The sequence below is a fragment of the Mastigoproctus giganteus genome, chromosome 7 (genome assembly GCF_048544385.1).
Source record: "Mastigoproctus giganteus isolate SK-2022 chromosome 7, ASM4854438v1, whole genome shotgun sequence".
Lineage (NCBI taxonomy): Eukaryota > Metazoa > Arthropoda > Arachnida > Uropygi > Thelyphonidae > Mastigoproctus > Mastigoproctus giganteus.
In genome coordinates this window covers 137,571,215-137,588,837 of record NC_143581.1, presented here as the reverse complement: position 1 = coordinate 137,588,837, position 17,623 = coordinate 137,571,215, and the positions used below count along the sequence as shown (strand labels likewise).

The window sequence follows — 17,623 nt, the reverse complement described above, 5'->3', positions numbered from 1 at the left end:
TAGATCCCACCAACCCCAGATGCCTTTCTTATGTTTATCTTCAACAATTTCTCCTCCATTTTGCTCTCAGTTATCACAAAATCATCTAGCCCACTGCCAGAGTTTAATTTACCTCTGACATTCCCCTCCCTGAATAACTTCTCATGTGTGAATGTAGATGTAAAATACTCATTTAGTTTGTTAGATACCTGAACAGGATCATCAACAGTTGAACTATCGATATCGAGTGGACCAATCTGATTCATCCCATTCCTTCTAGAGTTTACATAAGTAAACAACTGTGTGCTGTTTCTTTGCATCCTTTGCCAAAGATTTCTCGTAATCTGCCTTTGCCTGCCTAACCTCCTTTGTGACTTGGATATAGACAGCTTATATCTACCATAGGCTTCCGTGTCACTTGTTAATTTATATGTATCCCATACATTTTTCTTCTCTGCCATGTCTCATTAGTTTATCTGGCATCCATTTAGGCCTAAACTCTGAACAATATTTCCTAGTTGGTATGAAAAGCATATTTGCTTCCAAGCTTAATCATCTAGACAAGGCTGCAGTTATAGTTCAGACAGCATGGGTTTGTTAAGGGAAAGTTTTGTCTGACAAATTTGATTGGATGCTATGGTGTGGTGAGAAAGGAATTGAATGCAGAGAATAATTTTGATATCATATATTGGATTTTAGGAAAGCTCTTAATACCGTGGCACATGGCAAACTACTGTACAAATTGAAGCAGCATGGTATTAAGGGCAAGTTGCTACAATGGATAAATGGATGGTTAAATGGGAGAAGACAGAGAAGACAAATGTGGTTATCAATGGACACTGCTTTTCATGGACTGATCTTATTAATGGAGTTCCCCAGAGTTTGGTGTTGGGCCCATTGTTGTTTTTGGTATTTATCAATAATATTGATGGTATTTATCGGTATTGGTATATATCAATAATATTGATCAGGGTTGCTGTCAAATTTGCAGACAATATGAAGGTTGGCAGGATTGTTAATGACAGTAATAATAGTATGCTACTGCAACGGAATCTGTAAAAGTTGAGCAGGTGACAACTGAAGTTTAACGTTGACAAATGTAAAGTACTGCATATGGGTAGCAGTAACCCCAGAGTAATATATCAACTGTTGTGATACCACACTCAGGGTGGTAGAGAATGAAAAGGACTTGGGGGTAATTGTGCAGTCAGATGTGAAGTTTTCTGACAGTGCAGAGTGTCTGCAAGAATAACTCATGGTGTTTTGTCAATGATATACAGGAATTTTTCTAGGAGGGATAAGGAGGTGATTATCCCCTTGTATAAGGCAATGGTAAGGCCACCTTGAGTACTGTATACAGGTCTAGAGACCTCATTCTAAAAACAGATGTAGATCTGACAGAACAAGTACTGTGAAGGGCAGCAAAATTAATGAATGGAACAAAGGGTTGCTCTTAGGAAGAAAAAGCTTATGTTTTGCAAATTGCAGTGTTTTTTTTTTTTTTTTTTTTTTTAGGCTGATGCTATTTAAGTTTGCTTTCTTGCATCATAAGTCCTACTAATGCTAATGCTAAAGTATGGAACTGTGATTCACTTACACAACTAAATGTAAATGAAGTACCTAGTATAATATCAAACAAATTCTTGATACCCAAATTTTTTCTGAATGCAAATTTAAAAGATATCTGAGAGTGTCAAATGTGTTATAGGTTTAAATGATTGACATCATGACTCAGATCTATCAGTACTTAACATTGTGCCAGTAAGGTTTGTTTAGTTTATGGATAGTTTTTCAGGGTTTCTTTCTTTATCTTAGCTAGATTTTATACTGACATAAACAAAAGTCCAACTTTAGTCTAACTTCAGCAGTTTAATTCAGTACCACAACCTGCATATTTATATAACTTGCTGTATGAGTGCTGTGTATAATACTCTACAATCAGTGTCCTTTGTTAAAAGCAACTTAAGCGGAAAAAAAAAAAAAAAAATCATTCCCAAATTCAGAATACAGGCACTCCCCGGCTTACATAATTACAGTAATGATAGTACACTGTGTACTCTCATTACTGTCATTACCTAATACTCGACTTACGGAAATTCCACTTTATGTTAAAGTTTTGCCTACCAGTGCAAACTTAAAAAAAATCATGGAAATGTATTTTGGATCCCTTAGGAATAAATGGAGGTATCATGAAAATATCGTAATATGAACCCAATAGTTTTTGGTAATTCGTTCCAAAACTTAAGAAGTTGGAATTTTCGCTATATAATCTCCACAGCCCTCAACTTCTGCAGTGGCATGCTTATCAGCCGGAGGCATTGATTCTGGCAATGATGCTCGAAAGGTAAAACTTGCTGACGTTATGCCTGTCTCCTCTATCTTTTTGTAATTTTATAATTTTGAAATTTTTCTAATTTTGTACACTGTTGTAATTTTTCCTATGCATGAGATAAAAAAATTGAATAAATAATTCTATTTACATGTTCGTCGAACATTTCTTTTTTGCTTCAGTCAAATTCAGTGGCAATAGTTGCGAGTTCTGCATAAGCCTTTAGGGAAATTCCGACTTACGTAGAGTTCCGCGGAATGCAACCCTTATGTAAGTCAGGGAGTGGCTGTATATCTTAATTTATCCTGGAACGTTTTTTGTTATACTAAAAGAACTAGAGGCAAGAATATTCTTGACCTTTATCTGATTGTCATCCACAATCTAGATAAAGGCCTAGGTTTTAATTTCAAAAATGTGCAATAACAGGCAACTCCTTGGGAATACATTCACAATATGAGATGTAATAAAAACGATGCCATTTTACCTACCTCAGTGATTTTCTGTGAACTAAAATGATGTTTTTATGAAACTTGTTCATCTAAAAAGATGGTTATTATTTAAATAAAAAAAAAAAAAACGTTTTTTCCTTTATGGGAATTTTTTTGCCCCTGCTGGTATCAAGTGCATGGCATGGTTAATTGTGTCAATTATTATTATTATTATTGCTCTTTTATCCATTAATATTCTCTATAGTTGTTTATCACATAATTCATTTTCATTTTGGAAATTAATTAATTTCCAAATCTGAATTTCAGCTCTTTTAAACTGAAATTGTATAATTTCAAAACAAAAAAGGGTGAACAGAAAGTGAACATGGAAGAGCTCAAATGGATTAACAGCTAATGAAATTGACTTCATCCTCACTAATAGACGATATATCGTGAATGATGTTACTGTCCTGAACAAGGTTGGAAGTGATCACAGAATAGTAAGATGCACACTTGATATAGATGTAAGAAAAGAAAGGAAAAAACTGACGCGAGTAAATTAGCATTAGCATTAGCATTAGTAGAGGCATACGATGCAAGAAAGCAAGCTTTTTCAGCATCAGCCCAAAAAAAAAAAAAAAAAAAACCTCTCCCATTTCACCCCTCCGTTCGTTCGAAATACCTGTCCAGTTGAGCTTTAAATTTGTTTAGGCTATCAACTTCAACAACAAGTGATGGAAGTCGGTTCCACCAACCAACCACCCGCTGGCCAAAGGCAAATTTCCGCACATCTATCCGACATCCGTCCTTCCTCAATTTGAATTTATGCCCTCTGAGGTGATTATTCTGAGAAAGATGAAGAATCCCATTGGCATTGAGCATGCTCAAACCATTCAAGGCCTTATACACCTCTATCAGATCACCTCGCCGGTGCCTAGTCTCCAGACTCTGTAATTTGCAAAACTTAAGCCTTTCTTCGTAAGAGCAACCCTTTGTTCCATTTACTAATCTTGTTGCCCTTCTCTGTACCCGTTCCAGCAGCTCTACATCCTTCTTGAAATGAGGCCTCCAGACCTGTATACAGTACTCAAGATGTGGCCTAACCATTGCCTTATACAAGGGAATAATCACCTCCTTATCCCTGCTAGAAAAATTCCTGTATATCATTGACAAGACACCATGAGCTACTCTTGCAGCTCGTCTGCACTGCTCAGAGAACTTCATATCTCCCTGCACAATTACCCCCAGGTCCTTTTCATTCTCCACCACTGTCAGTGTGGTACCGCAGAGTTGATACGTTGCTCTGGGGTTACTGTTTCCCATATGCAGTACTTTACATTTGTCAATGTTAAACTTCATTTGCCACCTCTCAGCCCATCTGTTCAACCTTTCCAGATCCTGTTGCAGCAGCATAGCGTCAGAAGTGTCCGTGAAGACCCTGCCAACCTTTGTATCATCTGCAAACTTGGACATTAAACTTGATATACCATCATCAATATCATTCATAAACACCGAAAACAACAACGGACCCAACACTGAACCTTGAGGAACTCCACTAACAACATTAGTCCACGTTGAGCAGTGTCCATTGATTACCACTCTCTGTCTTCTGCCACTCAACCATCCCCTTATCCATAGCAGCAATTTGCCTCCAATGCCACACTGCTCCAATTTGTGCAGCAGTCTTCCATGTGCAACAGTATCAAAAGCCTTTCTAAGATCCAAATATATAATATCAAAGTTATTCCCTGCATCCAGTTCTTTTGTGACTACATCATAGTATCCAATCAAATTGGTCAGGCAAGACCTGCCCTTAACAAAACCATGCTGCGTCTGAGCTATAACTGAATTCTTGTCTAGATGATCCTGCAGTGCTTCTTTAACCAGTGCCTCCATTAATTTACCTGGAACAGAAGTTAAACTAACAGGTCTATAATTACTTGTGTCAGCCTTTGATCCTCCTTTGTGAATTGGGGTTACATTTGCACATCTCCAGTCTATGGGTACCTCCCCTGAGTCCAAAGAAGCTCTCATAATTATGGCTAGGGGTTTGCATACTTCCTTTGCTGCCTCCTTTAATATAACTGGATAGATCCCATCCACCCCAGGTGCCTTTTTTATGTTTATCCTCAACAATCTCTTCTCCACTTTCCTCTCAGTTATTACAAAATCATCCAGCTCACTGCCAATGTTTACTTTACCTACATCATTCTCCTTCCTGAATAACTCCTCATGCGTGAATGTAGATGCAAAATACTCGTTTAGATTGTTAGCCACCTGAGCAGGATCCTCAACTGTTGAACCATCAATATCCAGTGGACCAATCTGATTCATCCCTTTCCTTCTCGAGTTCAAGTATGTAAAGAACTCTTTTCTGTTTTTCTTTGCATCCTTTGCCAAGGATTTTTCGTAGTCTGCCTTTGCCTGCCTAATCTCCTTTGTGACTTGGTTACAGACCAACTTATATCTATCATAGGCTTCCATGTCACCCATTAATTTATATGTATCCCATGCATTTTTCTTCTCTACCACATGTCTCATTAGTTCATCTGACAACCATTTAGGCCTAAACCTTGAACAATATTTCTTAGTTGGTATGTAAAGCCTGGTAGCCTCCAAGATTAGTTCCTTGAATGCTTCCCATTTTGAGTTTGCTGTTGGTAACATCATCAGTTGGTCCCACTGTATAGAATTTAAATACTGTCTCAGACCATCATAGTCGCCTTTACGAAAACAAAAACCCTTCCCTTTACCTCTGATGGTAGTTACCTCCTTGAGTAAATCCCACTTCAACACACTGTGATCAGTGCCACCTAGTGGTTCATTTATCTGCAGGTTCTTAATGCATGAAGAGTCACTACTGATAATCAGATCAAGAGTATTGCTCCCTCTTGTTGCCTTACGAACATGCTGGTGTAGAAAACAATCATCCAATAAATCCACAAAAGCCTTGCTAGTGTACGAGTGACCAACCCACAAATTCCAGTCAATATCTGGGAAATTAAAATCCCCCATTATAAGACTCTCTGATTTACTGGCCCACTCTATTTCCCTGTACAATATCTTATTATACTCATCAGAGTCATTAGGCCTATAGCACACTCCTACTCTCAATTTTGATTTCCCTATGCTTATGTCACACCAAACTGATTCGGCACTGCCCTGTCCATCGATGTCGACTGGCTTCACTTCCTTGGACTTTGTGTTTCTTAATTAATAGCATAACCCCTCCTCCCCTCCTCCCCTCCTGTCCTGTCTATCCTTTCTATACACATTGTATTCCCCAAATTCCAGTTCCGCATTACTTATATCTGTGTGACACCACGTCTCTGATATCCCAACAATATCTGCCTTTGATGTTTTGAGCAATACCTCAAATTCATCAAATTTATTTACCAAACTCCTAGCATTGGTGTACATGCAGGTATACATGCACCTGTTTCTATTCTTAGCTACCCTAACACAACCCATGTGTTTACTTGTAACGCAATGACTACCAGCAGTCTCTGAAATATCCCGCATCTTGTTTTTCAGACTTCTGCTCATTTCAATAGAAGCAGTGCAAGAATCACTTCCACCTCTGCCAGTGGCTACTGTTAATCTATTAGTCCTTGTATCCCCCCCAACTAGCAGTTTTCCGACCCACCTAACACTGCCTCGACAGCATCAGCAAAAATTCTTGCACCCTTTCTATTTAAGTGTATCCCATCCCTGTAGAAGCAATCTCTCCTGTTAACAAGTACAGTCCAGGCTGAAAAAAATTCTACCCCTTGAGCCTTGCACAATCCCTCCAGGCCGAATTGATCGACAAGGCTCTCATCATATACTCCCTCCTATCGTGTCTGGGCAGAATTGCAGACACTTTCAAGTTCAACCCTAATTCACGGCTTTTTTTCAGCAGTGACCTGTACTTGCTAAGTAATTCCGCCGGTCTCCTACTCTTAATATCATTCGTGCCAACGTGTACAACTATATCACCTTTTGTGCCCTTAAAAGATGATATCCGCTCTACAATGTCATCAACCTTTGCCCCTGGCAGACATACCCTGGTCCTATTCCACCTATCCTTTTTACAAAGCATGTTCCCCGTTTCCCTGACAATAGAGTCACCAACAACTACTAGTTCCTGTGGGAACTAGTAGTTGTTGGTGTTCCTGTGGGAACTAAATAATAATACAAAGGTCTTTGAGATAACAGAAGAGGAGAAAAAGCAGTATGTACTGGAACTTAAGAACAAGTTTGAGCTTCTGCAGACTGCTCAAGATATAGACGAAGAATATTACAACTTTCTGAAATTGATAAAGCCCAAGAAACCTATAGGTAAAAAGAAATCCAAAGAAAAAAAATTAGTCAAGAAACACTTGTCACGTTGAACCGAAGACGACAAATGAAAAGCAAAATAAACACTGACAAGGAGAAAATTGAGTATACTGAGTTATGCAAAGCCATTAGAAAGAGACTCAGAGAGGACATAAGAAAATTTAACACAAGAAAAGTAGAACAAGCATTAAGAGAAAACAAAGGATTTAAATCAGCAGCCATGATCAGTAATACAGAAATACAAATGATACTGAAACTGAAGAATAGCGATGGTGTACTTAGAAATAACAGAGAAGGCATAATTCAAATAGCAGAAGACTACTGTAAACAGTTATACAAGGAGCGAGAGAATGATGCCAGCAGTGGGGTAGATGGATCACAAATTAGAAACACATGCAACATACCTGATATCCTTCCTGATGAGGTAGAATGTGCGTTGAAGAAAAGGAAGAACAAGAAAGCCCGGGGGAAGATGAAGTTACTGTAGAGTTAGACCTGAAACAAAAACTGGCAAGACTCTTCACAAAATGCATTAGAAATGTTTTGACACCTAAGGAGTGAAATAATAATTCAATCATAGTTTTGCTGCATAAGAAAGGAGATAAATCAGAAATTGGAAATTATAGACCAATTATCTTGTTATCCCACATCTACAAGTTGTTCACAAGAGTCATTACTAACAGATTAGAAAGAATACTTGATGAGAATCAACCGAAAGAGCAAGCTGGCTTTAGGACAGGATTCTCAACTATGGATCACCTTCACATAATATCACAGCTAATGGAGAAAGCAAATAAATATAAAAATATAAAAGCCATTTGTCTCCATACAGCATAAGGCAATGTTTCGGGCACTGGAAAGACAAGGCATAGATACACCATATATTATGATTTTGAAAATTTAACACAAGAAAAGTAGAAAAAAAGCATTAAGAGAAAACAAAGGATTTAAATCAGCAGCCATGATCAGTAATACAGAAATACAAATGATACTGAAACTTATGAGAGTGCTACCTCCTTTATTAGACTAGACAAAGACAGTAGCACATTTAAAATCGAGAAAGGAGTTCGACAAGGAGACACAATATCTCCGAAGCTGTTTACTGCTGCCCTCGAGGAAGCTTTCAGAAGATTAGACTGGTCGCAGAAAGGAGTCAATGTGAACCGAGAGTACCTAAACCATTTACGATTTGCAGATGACATTGTGGTTATAAGCCACGATCCCAAAGAATTAGAGGAAAATCTTAATCAGTTATGCACAGTTAGTAAGGATTTTGGACTAAAGATGAATACCGCTAAAACAAAAGTAATGATGAACAAGTATGCCACGGAAAGGGAAATAATGATTGAAGGAGCAGTAATTGAAAAGGTGGAGTCATATACTTATCTGGGACAAGTTATTAGCTGTAATAATGATAAATGGCTGGAAGTCAAGAGAAGAATAAATTTTGGATGGATGGCATTCAGGAAATATAGTCACATACTGAGGAGCAATATCCCAATTTGTCTGAAACGTAAAATAGTGAACTAATGTATACTCCCCATCATGACTTATGGAAGTGAAATGTGGGCACTCACCAAAAGAATGGAAGAGAAGCTGAGAACTACACAGTGAAGAATAGAATGAATTATATTGAAAGTCAGACTGTTAGATAAGAAGAGAAACACATGGATTAAGCAGCAAACTCAAATAAAGGACATTCTTATCAAAACTAAAGAACTAAAATGGTCTTGTGCAGGACACATCTTGAAGACATGATGAGAGATGGACTAAGAAAATAACAGAATGGTACCCAAGAGGACCTAGAAGAAAACCTGGAAGACAATGGCGGAGTTGGATAGATGAAATTCATGAGTTTGTTGGTAGTAAATGGATGGCCATTGCACAAAACAGAAGGTATTGGAAAGTTGCTGGAGAGGCTTTCATCCTGCAGTGGCTGATGATGATATATAATAATGGTCATCAGGCTTGAGCTCTTTCCTTGGTTTTTAAATCTATTTTTGTTCTGTCGTTTATTGAAACTCTCTTTACTGTTATGTGGAACACAGATAAGAGATGACAGCATATATTGGAAGACTTCAAAACAATTTGTGCATGGGAGGAGTATGTACATAAACCCCCTTCACCCAAGCCTGTGTATGCAAATATAAATTTACATATATATTCCAGAAGGAGTTAGCAACAAATACTAATGTATTCAGGCACTCATGTCATATTAATATTTGTAAAATAATAAGAGAAGTTTAACCTCAATATAGTATGTAGAACACTTCCATATAATACCCTCCAGAAATTAAACCGAAAAAATCGACAACCTACCGGTACATTAGAGTAAAGTATTTTTTTTTTTAAATAAATTGTTGTGAGGAGTAGGCACTGTTTTTCTTTGTGCCCAAAGAAACATGTCTAGTCTATTTAATTCTATTCTTAGTGTAAACAAGTGGGAGCATGCAGTCCTCTTAGCTGAAAAAATAAGCTTTGGCTACTAGCACTAACTCATACTGCATCACACCATCCATGTTGGAAAAAGTCAGCAAAAGAGGTGGCTGCTTTCTGAAGTGAGTAGCATTTCATATGTGATCATAACATCCAGCATTTTTCCTGTTTGTCTAATAAATATCAAAGATTTCTGGAATAGAGAAATCAAATCCCCCCCCCCCCCACTTTTTTTTTTTTTTTTTTATTATTATTGAGAGTTTCACTTGTGTGAATTCAGTAGATTAAGAGCACAAAATCCACTGAGATTTATGTGGAGTTTTCATAACCATGCATAAGACCCCTATGTTGAAGGTACTGTTTTATTCCAGTTTTATATATAGCTGTGGCAGAAATACTTTCATGAGAGAGAGAGAGAGAGAGAGAGACAAGTAGCTAGTTGATGGCATTTTTGATCACCTTTATTCCTATTGTCTCATTCTGCCAAAAAGGGAGAATGAGACAACAAGGCTATTTTATATAAAAACACTGTTGTCCAAGAAATATGATTATCACCATCTAATTGCTACAAACTATTCTGCTCATAATTATAGTATTTCACTTTTTCAGACAAGAATTTTTTAGCATTAGTAGAGGCATTTGATTCAAGAAAGCAAGCTTATGCAGCATCAGCCAAAAAAAAAAAAAAAACCCACTTCCACTTCACCCCTCTGTTCGTTCAAAATACCTGTCCAGCTGAGCCTTAAACTTATTTAGGCTATCAACCTCCACCACAAGGGATGGAAGTCTGTTCCACCAACCAACCACCCTCTGGCTAAAGGCAAATTTCCGCACGTCTGTCCTACATCTGTCTTTCCTCAATTTGAATTTATGCCCTCTCAGGTGATTTTTCTGAGCTAGAGGAAGAATGTCATCAGCATTGAGCATGCTTAAACCATTCAAGGCTTTATACACCTCTATCAGATCACCTTGCTGGTGCCTAGTCTCCAGACACTGTAATTTGCAAAACTTAAGCCTTTCTTCATAAGAGCACCCCTTTGTTCCATTCACTAATCTTGTTGCCCTTCTCTGTACTCGTTCCAGCAGCTCTACATCCTTCTTGAAATGAGGCCTCCAGACCTGTATACAGTACTCTAGGTGTGGCCTGACCATTGCCTTATACAATGGAATAATCATCTCCTTATCCCTGCTGGAAAAATTCCTGTATATCATTGACAATACTCCATGAGCTACTCTTGCAGCCCGTCTGCACTGCTCAGAGAACTTCATATCTGCCTGCACAACCACCCCCAAGTCCCTTTCATTCTCTACCACTGTCAGTGTAGTACCACAGAGTTGATACGTTGCTCTGGGGTTGCTGTTTCCCATGTGTAGTACTTTACATTTGTCAATGTTAAACTTCATTTGCCACCTCTCAGCCCATCTGCTCAACCTTTCCAGATCCTGTTGCAGCAGCATAGTGTCAGTAGTGTCCTTGACAACCCTGCCAACCTTTGTATCGTCTGCAAACTTGGACATTAAGCTTGATATACCATCATCAATATCATTTATAAATACAGAAAACAATAATGGACCCAACACTGAGCCCTGAGGGACTCCACTAATAACATTAGTCCACGATGAGCAGTGTCCATTGATTACCACTCTGTCTTCTCCCCCTCAACCACCCCTTTATCCATAGCAGCAATTTGCCTCCAATGTCACACTGCTCCAATTTGTGTAGCAGTCTTCCATGTGCAACAGTATCAAAAGCCTTTCTAAGATCCAAGTATATAATATCAAAGTTATTCCCTGCATCCAGTTCTTTTGTGACTGCATCATAGTATCCAATCAAGTTGGTCAGGCAAGACTTCCCCTTAACAAAACCATGCTGTGTCCGAGCTATAACTGAAGTCTTGTCTAAATGATCCTGCAGTGCTTCTTTAACCAGTGCCTCCATTAATTTTCCTGGAACAGAAGTTAAGCTCACAGGTCTATAATTACTTGTGTCAGCCTTTGATCCTCCTTTGTGAATTGGGGTCACATTTGCACATTTCCAGTCTATGGGTACCTCCCCTGAGTCCAAGGAAGCTCTCATAATTATGGCTAAGGGTTTGCTTACTTCCTTTGCTGCCTCCTTTAATATAACTGGATAGATCCCATCCACCCCGGGTGCCTTTCTTGTGTTTATCTTCAATAGTTTCTCCTCCACTTTACTCCCAGTTATTTCAAGATTCTGTAGCTTACTGCTAGAGTTGAATACACCTCTGGCATTCCCCTTGCTGAATAACTCCTCATGTGTGAATGTCGATGCAAAATATTCATTTAGTTTGTTAGCTACCTAAGCAGGATCATCAACAGTTGACCCATCAATATCAAGTGGACCAATCTGATTCATCCCCTTCTTTCTAGAGTTTACATAAGAAAAGAACATTTTGCTGTTTTTCTTTGCATTCCTTGCCAAGGATTTCTCGTAATCTGCCTTCGCCTGCCTAATCTCCTTTGTAACTTGGTTGCATATCAACTTGTATCTGTCATAGGCGTCTGTGTCATGTGTTAATTTGTAAGTATCCCATGCATTTTTCTTCTCTGCCATATGCCTCATTAGTTCATCTGACATCCATTTTGGGCTAAACCTTGAACAATATTTCTTAGTTGGTATGTAAAGCCTAGTAGCTTCCAAGATAAGTTCTTTGAATGCTTCCCATTTTGAATTTGCTGTTGGTAACATCATCAGTTGGTCCCACTGTATAGAATTTAAATACTGTCTCAGTCCATCGTAGTCGCCTTTACGGAAGCAATAACCCTTCCCTTTACCCGTAATGGTAGTTACCTCTTTGAGTAAATCCCACTTCAGCACACTGTGATCACTGCCACCTAGTGGTTCATTTATCTGCAGATTCTTAATGCATGAAGAATCACTGCTGGTAATCAAATCAAGAGTATTACTCCCTCTAGTTGCCTCCCGAACATGCTGATGTAGAAAACAATCATCCAATAAATCCACAAAAGCCCTGCTAGTGTGTGAGTAACCAGCCCCCAAATTCCAGTCAATATCTGGGAAATTAAAATCTCCCATTATAAGACTCTCTGATTTACTGGCCCACTCTATTTCCCTGTATAGTTCCTTATTATACTCATCAGAGTCATTAGGCCTATAGCACATTCCTACTCTCAATTTTGATCTCCCAATGCTTATGTCACACCAAACTGACTCAACACTGCACTGTCCAGCGATGTTGACTGGCTTCACTTCCTTGGTTTTTATGTGTTTCTTAACTAATAGCATAACCCCTCCCCCCTTCCTATCCTGTCTATCCTTTCTGTAGACGTTGTACTCCCCAAATTGCAGTTCTGCATCCCTTATATCTGTGTGACACCATGTCTCTGATATACCAACAATATCTGCCTTCGATGTTTTGAGCAATACCTCAAATTCATCAAATTTATTTACTAAACTCCTAGCATTGGTGTACACGCAAGTAAAACTGTACCTGTTTCTATTCTTAGCTACCCTAACACAACCCGTGTGTTTACTTGTACCGCAATGGCTCCCAGCAGTCTGTGAAATACCATGCATCTTGTTTTTCAGGCTTCTTCTCATTCTAATAGAAGCAGTGCAAGAATCTCTTTCACCTCTGCCAGTGGCTACTGTCAATCTATTGGTCTTTGTCTCCCCCCAAGCTAGCAGTTTTCCGACCCACCTAACACTGCCTCGATAGCATCAGCAAATATTCTTGCACTCTTTCTATTTAAGTGTATCCCATCCCTGTAGAAGCAATCTCTCCTGTTAACAAGTACAGTCCAGGCTGAAAAAAATTCTACCCCTTGAGCCTTGCACAATCTTTCCAGGGCCGAATTGATCGACAAGGCTCTCATCATATACTCCCTCCTATCGTGTCTGGGCAGAATTGCAGACACTTTCAAATTCAACCCTAATTCTCGGCTTTTGTTCAACAGTGACCTGTACTTGTTACGTAATTCTGCCGGTCTCCTACTCTTAATATTATTAGTGCCAACGTGTACAACTGTATCACCTGTTGTGCCCTTAAAAGATGATATTCGCTCTACAACCTCACAACCTTTGCCCCTGGCAGACTTCATAAATTTTCAAAATAAAACTTCATTCATTTTAGACTTCATAAATTTTCTTTCAGTATGGAATTACGTATTCCATCCTGAATTGAGGGTAACATGTTCTGAATGTGTAGGAGAATTCCTTTTAACCTAATCATGGAGCTGTCAGTGAAGAGTCTCTATGACTGTGGTAGTTGGTAATCCTATCAGGAAAGGAATAAAACTGTGATCATAGTTTTCAGTTAGCAAAAATTGTGTGTACCAATGAAATTGATTAGAGCCGCATCTGGAACAAAGAGGGATATATTACACTCCTACTTACTTCATAAAATAACATGCAGTAAGCCCTAATCGGAAGTTGACATTACATATGATGGGGTATTGCATCCTTTACTGTTCTTGTTGGGACTAAGCAATTTTCTAAAGACAGTGACAAAAGATTCTTCTTTCAATGAGAATGGTATGTTTTTCAAGAAGAAATTCCATTATTCCAGAAAAAAACATTGCTCTTTTAACTGCTATGAATTTTACCATATCATATTTATGTAAGAATATGAAATTTCATCCTGTATGGTAAGTCAGTAGTGTATGGTGGTAGTAGTAGTAGCATGTGATGCAAGAAGCAAGTGTATAAGCATATGCAGCATCAGCCAAAAAAAAAAAAAAAAAAATCACACCATTCCCTCCAAATGCCTGTCCAATTCCACCTTAAATTTATTTAACCTATCAACTTCCACGACAGGTGGAAGTTTATTCCAGCAATTAACCACCCTCTGGCTAAAGACAAATTTCCGCACATCTCTTTTACATCTGTCTTTTCTTAATTTGAATTTATGCCCTCTTAGGTTTGTAATCTGAACAAGTGGAAGGATCCCATCAGAATTCAGCATGCTCAACCCATTCAACGCCTTATACACCTCAATCCGATCACTGTGCAGGTGCCTAGTATCCAGCCACTGCAATTTGCAGAACTTAAGCCTCTCTTGGTAAGAGGATCCCTTCATTCCCCTCACCAATCTTGTTGCCCTTCTCTGTACACGCTCAAGCAAATCTACATCCTTCCTAAAATGAGGCCTCCAGACCTGTATGCAGTACTCAAGGCGTGGCCTGACCATTGCCTTATACAGAGGGACAATCACTTCCTTTTCATGAAATTTCACATGAAATTTCATCCTGTATGGTAATGGTCATTTAATGGTCATTACTATTCCTCTCTGTGGTACAGTTGACCATACTTATTTTCATTCATGTACGCTCCAAGGGCTTTTATTCAAGCTGGATTAGCTTAAAATGTTTTGTTTGTTTGTTTGTATATTTACAGACTTCTCCAATTTGATGCAGTATTTTGTTGGTTATATTCCGTTTTATGTTCTTTCTTGTTATTTCAAAAAATTTGATTTTCACACAGCTTGTAATTTAGCCTTTTAGTTTTTGTATTTTAAAGCTTGCTATTCGTTTGTTTAACTCTTATCAGAATTTTCATTATACTTACTATTATCCACCCATTTTATGAAGTAATATGAATGTAATTTTTATGAATGTATGAATGTTATGAATTTTATGAATGTAATTTTTTAAATTTATTTTTAAATTATCTTTGTTTTAATAGGGACCTAAAGCCTGAAAATATTCTTCTTAATGAACAAATGCACATTCAGATTACTGATTTTGGATCAGCAAAGGTTTACGGTATTGAAGAATCCCTAGGTAAAAATCTTTGTATGCCATATACTAACAACAATTAGAAAATATGTTTAATTTTATGAAAATATAAATGTGCATTGCATGCTTAAAATATTAGATATCAAGCCCCAACGTATTTTAAGAATTAAACATTCCTGAATTACAACTTGAATTTGATACTACATAGATATGACCAGTGGCTGAAAGTTATCAAGTGTTATATTAAGTTATTGCCATGCCAATAATTCCTCTAGTGCCTTTAGTGATGAGGGTAATGGAAGAACTGTGGTGATGAATTCTCCATCATATTCTTTAAGTTGCTCACAAATATATCTAGTGATGCTGAATAGTCATGTCATGTAATATGATCTGATCTTATGTCTTAAATATGTGGCAGTCTTTTGTTGCTTTTACAGACATATTAGTTGGTCTCCTTCATGCTATGAAAAGGCGACTCCGTAGCCAGGTGGGAAGGAGCAGCAGTGCATGGCACACGCTTCTTGATTAGACCGGGGTTCGAGCCCGTCACCACCAAATACGGAGGATGCAGAAAGGTCAGGGAATGACCACTGCATATCCCGGAGCAATATGGCCTTAGTTACTAATGCTCCTAAAAACCAAATAACCAACAAACTAACATCATGCTATGAAAATATTTACCTTATGCTTTATTATAAATACAAATATGGTTATGTCTCTAAGACCATTGTAGAAAAAGGAACAGTAAATATACCCTAAAACTAATATGGCAGTTCAGCGTTACAATTAGGATTATAATTGTCACTGCTATGAAGTATAAAGGTATCCTAATATTCAAAATGACATAAAAATATAAAAATAACATAGGAACAAAGCAACACTCACTTTCAGAATTGCAGATGCACAACTGCTTAAGACACCCTCAAAAAATGATTCCATAATAAATGAAATTTAATTTTGTTTATTATGAAACTGACACTTATACTTTGGTAGATTTGTGGGTGAGTTTGTTTCTTTTATTTTATGATTTTATTTTTAATGTTAATATTTTATAATTTTTTAATATTTTTAATATTTGGGTATCTTGGTACTCGTCGGGTATTACCATAATTGTATCATTAATTTGTCATGTGAATTTCATGGTATATGTAATTTTCTACACTAGTATTCCTCACATGATATTCCACCTCCTGTAGCTTGCATAGTAAGGTGATACCTGATGGATCATGCAGCTTCCTTCACACTCTAGCCCTACTATCTGTACAGAAATGCAAATTGTGATTCTTCAGACAATATCAGCTCACTTCCAATTCTCTAGTTCAGTTGTATTGACTTAAATACTAGTGCAGTCTTTCTTTCCAAGTTTTGATTTAACGTTAGTTTATGGTCAGAGAGATAATTGCCACATTCCAAATTTTGCATTTTCTTTTGCATTGGTCGAGCATTTATCATTTGTTCTCAGCTTAGGTTGAAAATATTCCACAATTTCTCAAGAACACATGTGCTATTTGACCTTAAGGCCATCTATATAAAACCCTGCATTCTCTTATAATCCTACTCCTGTCTCCACTTCCAGAAGTTGATTCTTCATTTTATAAATTCTAGATATTGTAATCCTAGAGCTTTGCATGTACTGACAATAACTTTTTTTTTGGAATTCAGTTCTATAAATGATAAATAAATTTTCTGTTTATGTCATGTTGGTTCAGAAGAGTTTATAAGATGGAGAGTAGAAGAATATGAGTTCATGCATGCTAGGCCCACACATTTGTGCATATTATGCATTTTGGCCATATCTGCATTGAGTTTTGGTTAATGTGCTTATGGCACTTAGCCATCACAAATGATTCCTTAAAGATCCGGTGCCCACAGTCTAGATACCACCAAAATTATAGGAATCTGCCATGTTTGCTGTATGCTGGGACCTGTGGAAACTCAGAAAGGGGATCCTGGTGGTTAGGGGGGGGGGACAGCTTAAACACACCACTTTGGCTTTTGCTTTGACAAGGCAGGCTATCCTGGAATGGCTTGTTCTGGATCAGTTAACTAGTAGTTTCACCTGCAAGAGTTAACCATGTTCATGCCATGCTCATGATTGTGGTGTGAGAAACAGGGTTTCAGGCTGGTGTTGGTATAGTGGGCAGCCCTGCCATCTCACTCTTGAACGCATTTATTGCCTCCCAGATAGTGGGTGTCCCATTTGAGCTCCATGATGAGTGGGTGTGCCATTTGAGCTCCATGATGAGTGGGTGTGCCATTTGAGCTCTGTGGTGAGTAGGAAACCCAGGCACTAAAACAAAATATAAAAAAAACCTCACGAATCCTGATAATGTGATTCCTTTGGAAGCTCCAACACAGTCCCTATCGGAAAATTAAAATGGATTAACATAAAATGTCAGTTCAGCAAAAAAGA

General features: G+C 38.0%; 1 protein-coding gene across 1 annotated transcript in view; it reads left to right on the top strand.

The window, feature by feature from the left end:
- Positions 1–17,623, top strand: part of Pdk1 (Phosphoinositide-dependent kinase 1) — a 595,617-nt gene that overhangs the window by 237,264 nt on the left and 340,730 nt on the right. Inside the window, exon 6 of the mRNA XM_090377106.1 lies at positions 15,158–15,255. Within this exon, the coding sequence (XP_090233232.1) occupies positions 15,158–15,255 (98 nt within the window). The remainder of the gene's footprint in view (positions 1–15,157; positions 15,256–17,623) is intronic.